General features: G+C 35.7%; 1 protein-coding gene across 3 annotated transcripts; it reads right to left on the bottom strand.

Moving 5' to 3' along the window:
- Positions 1 to 1,034: 1,034 nt before the first annotated feature.
- On the bottom strand, positions 1,035 to 2,403 carry LOC141404612 (mitochondrial import inner membrane translocase subunit Tim17-A-like). 3 transcript variants are annotated; one of them, XM_073988078.1, is made up of 2 exons: positions 2,253 to 2,403; positions 1,035 to 1,757 (listed from the first exon to the last, which is right to left on the bottom strand). In XM_073988078.1, the coding sequence occupies exon 2, from the start codon at positions 1,738 to 1,740 to the stop codon at positions 1,228 to 1,230; it is 513 nt and encodes a 170-aa protein (XP_073844179.1). In that variant the 5' UTR covers positions 1,741 to 1,757; positions 2,253 to 2,403; the 3' UTR covers positions 1,035 to 1,227. The 3 variants fall into 3 exon arrangements, with proteins under 3 accessions (XP_073844179.1, XP_073844181.1, XP_073844182.1); XM_073988080.1 differs by having other exon boundaries at positions 2,289 to 2,389; XM_073988081.1 differs by having other exon boundaries at positions 2,177 to 2,298.
- Positions 2,404 to 2,770: the final 367 nt, after the last annotated feature.

The following is a 2,770-nucleotide window of genomic DNA, read 5'->3' as shown; positions in this document are numbered from 1 at the left end:
TATAGATCAGGATCGAATATGGACTATATTTGTCTACTCCTTCTGGTATCTCTCACACAAAATTTCGGATAAGTTCACTGTTGAAGCGATTTGCATTCGGTACCTCTATTACGACGGTAAAAGTTTTTTTCAGGGGCAAGTCCATATAGTCCATATTTCTTGGGAAAACAGTCCGAAAGTTGTAAAAAACTCCTATGTCACCATATGTGGCGGTCGGAGAACACCATAACTCTCGAACTGTTCAACCGATTTGGTCCAACATTTGGTCTTTGTCATATTATATCTAGTTTCATGGGCAATACCGGTCCACAACTTTCGGTACTTCTCCCCATCTGTCCATAGGAGAAAGTCTTAAATACCGTCCAAAGCCCGGTTTTTTTCGACAAAAATTTAATTTTTGAAAACTTTCTGTGGAAAAGTTTCAAATCCAGCAACTACATTCAACTTGCTTCCCTGTTAAAAAATACTCCCATTTCCTTCGTCATATCATGCACTGCCATATCAGTTGAATCTCCAAATGTTTCCAGCAAAGTCAAAGGTGTTGTGTTTCATGAGTACTCAATTTAGAACTTCATATTGGATTTATTTTCGAAAACAGTCTGCATTTAAAAATGGACAAAGACAGGCAAACATTAGTCTCGTCTTTGATCGGTCACTCCGTTCTTAATCAATGACTGGACTAGGTCAGTAAAGAAGCAATATTGTAGACCAAAATTCGGACAATTAACCATTTAACACAGTTCCTGCTGGAATGCTATCTGCCTAGTCACCCAAACAACACACTCCTGGACACATACGTGAGGACATAAACCAACATGAGGCCCCAACCGACATTCTTTTTCGATTTCGTACACTTGTTATGGAATTCTAACCTTTTTTTCCTAAAAGTCCCTTACGATTCTATGTCTCATGGACATAGGGATGTAAAGGCAAACAAGCGGCATAATTTTTTGCACACTACTAACTAATATCTAATAATTTAGTCCATTCTCTTTCCTTATTTTATTATTCTGTTAAAAATAAAACTAATCGCATTAAAATGTATGTCAATTTCTTTTCATTTATTATATTATTTTTTATGTATTTTATTTTTTTATTATTTGAATACATTCTTAACATTCTTATGCTAATTATGTTAGTTAATTTTGGTAAACAGATTATTTTTTGTTTGTTTATAATTACAAAGTACGGATAATTTAATTTAGGTAATATTCTCGAGAGCTAAGCTTATTGATACTGTCCCTGACTACCCTGTGGTTGGCCAAAACCTGCTGCACCTAACACACTTGGATCTTCAGTTGGAGGTAAGGGATTTCGGAATTGTTCGGATGAAAGTCTTGTGAATAGAATACCGACACCTTCGATAAGGGCCAATAGAACGCCACCAATGATAGCACTGCCAGCCATGGCGGGTACACCATTTCTTGCCGCCAATATTCCGCCTGTAGCGGCTCCACTTATAATTGAGTTCCAGGGATCTTCTTTCTTTCGGAAATGTACCAGTGTGCAATCGATTGTACTGAACATACCACCCCAAACAGCAAAGTTACCAGCAATAACGGGTGAACGAGTTTTGATCGCTGACAGACTGCCGAGCATTCTGCGGCTCATACCGGACGGAGCATTGCGGAAACCTTTGATAGCTTGAAATACACCACCGCCAATACAGCCCATAGCAAACGCACCTCCGCAATCATCAACTATCCGGAATGGGCAAGGTTCTCTGGCGTATTCCTCCATTGCTTACTGTGTGTGTGCTGTAATGAAATACAAATCTATTATTGGAAGCAATTCTAAATAATAAAAAAATTACAAATTATTGCCTCAATTAAGAACTGATAAAGGTAAGTTATGAAGCTATTAGTTTGGTTTGTCATGGGATATATTATAAAACATTTGCATTTGTCTTTTGTCTCCATAACCCACACCATACAACCTCACATACAAGACGTATGCTTCAGTTAAATTTGAGATATACCGTATACCTATTCATCATTAATTGATCATATTTCATCATTTCCAGAATACATTGAACACTAAATTGTTTACAAAAAACCACATTTTTATTCAAGAACGACGGACAGGTTCAAATACCAATAGTGCTATCGGAAAAAACACGGACAGACATCCCCCTTCGCTCTTTGTTACATAACGTTGTAAATAAGAGATATCTCACTATTCCAAAATATATTAATATGTTCCAAATATAAAATTTCACTCTTTATCTTTTTAAATATAAAAATAAAATTTACTTTTTTATTGGATTTTATATAAATTAATTAATTTACACAATAAGCACGCTTGCTTGCTACTCGGCTGATGTATTTTTTACATATGTATGCGAAAATGTCAAAAAGTGTTGCCTACACAATCATGCCGTACAAAACGCTTATATGCCATTTAGATATGTCACCATTAGCCGGATTTAGCCCATTATCAGGTTTTATTTGCTAAATCCAGTAGAGTTGTGTAGTTCCGGAACGAACTAGTTCCAAGGAACTATTCCGGACAAGGAACTATTGGAACTATATCCGGCTCTTTCATTTATATAGTTCCTTTAGTTCATATAGTTCCAGCCGTGCACATAATTCCTTTCATTTATATAATTCATTTTCTTTCTTCGATCTTTCACGTTTGGTTCCTTCATCATTCCACACATTGTTAAATAAATGTAAATTACATCCTTGTTACATTGCTGCAATTTATTTATTTTTGTGTCAATTCATCCACCAAAAAATGAAAACAAAAAGAAAGAGAAAGATGCGTTAAA

The sequence above is a fragment of the Musca autumnalis genome, unplaced genomic scaffold (assembly GCF_047663935.1).
Source record: "Musca autumnalis isolate F117 unplaced genomic scaffold, ASM4766393v1 scaffold_5, whole genome shotgun sequence".
In the NCBI taxonomy this organism is placed as follows: domain Eukaryota; kingdom Metazoa; phylum Arthropoda; class Insecta; order Diptera; family Muscidae; genus Musca; species Musca autumnalis.
The sequence above is the reverse complement of the archived record's forward strand: the minus strand, read 5'-3'. Positions and strand labels throughout refer to the sequence as shown.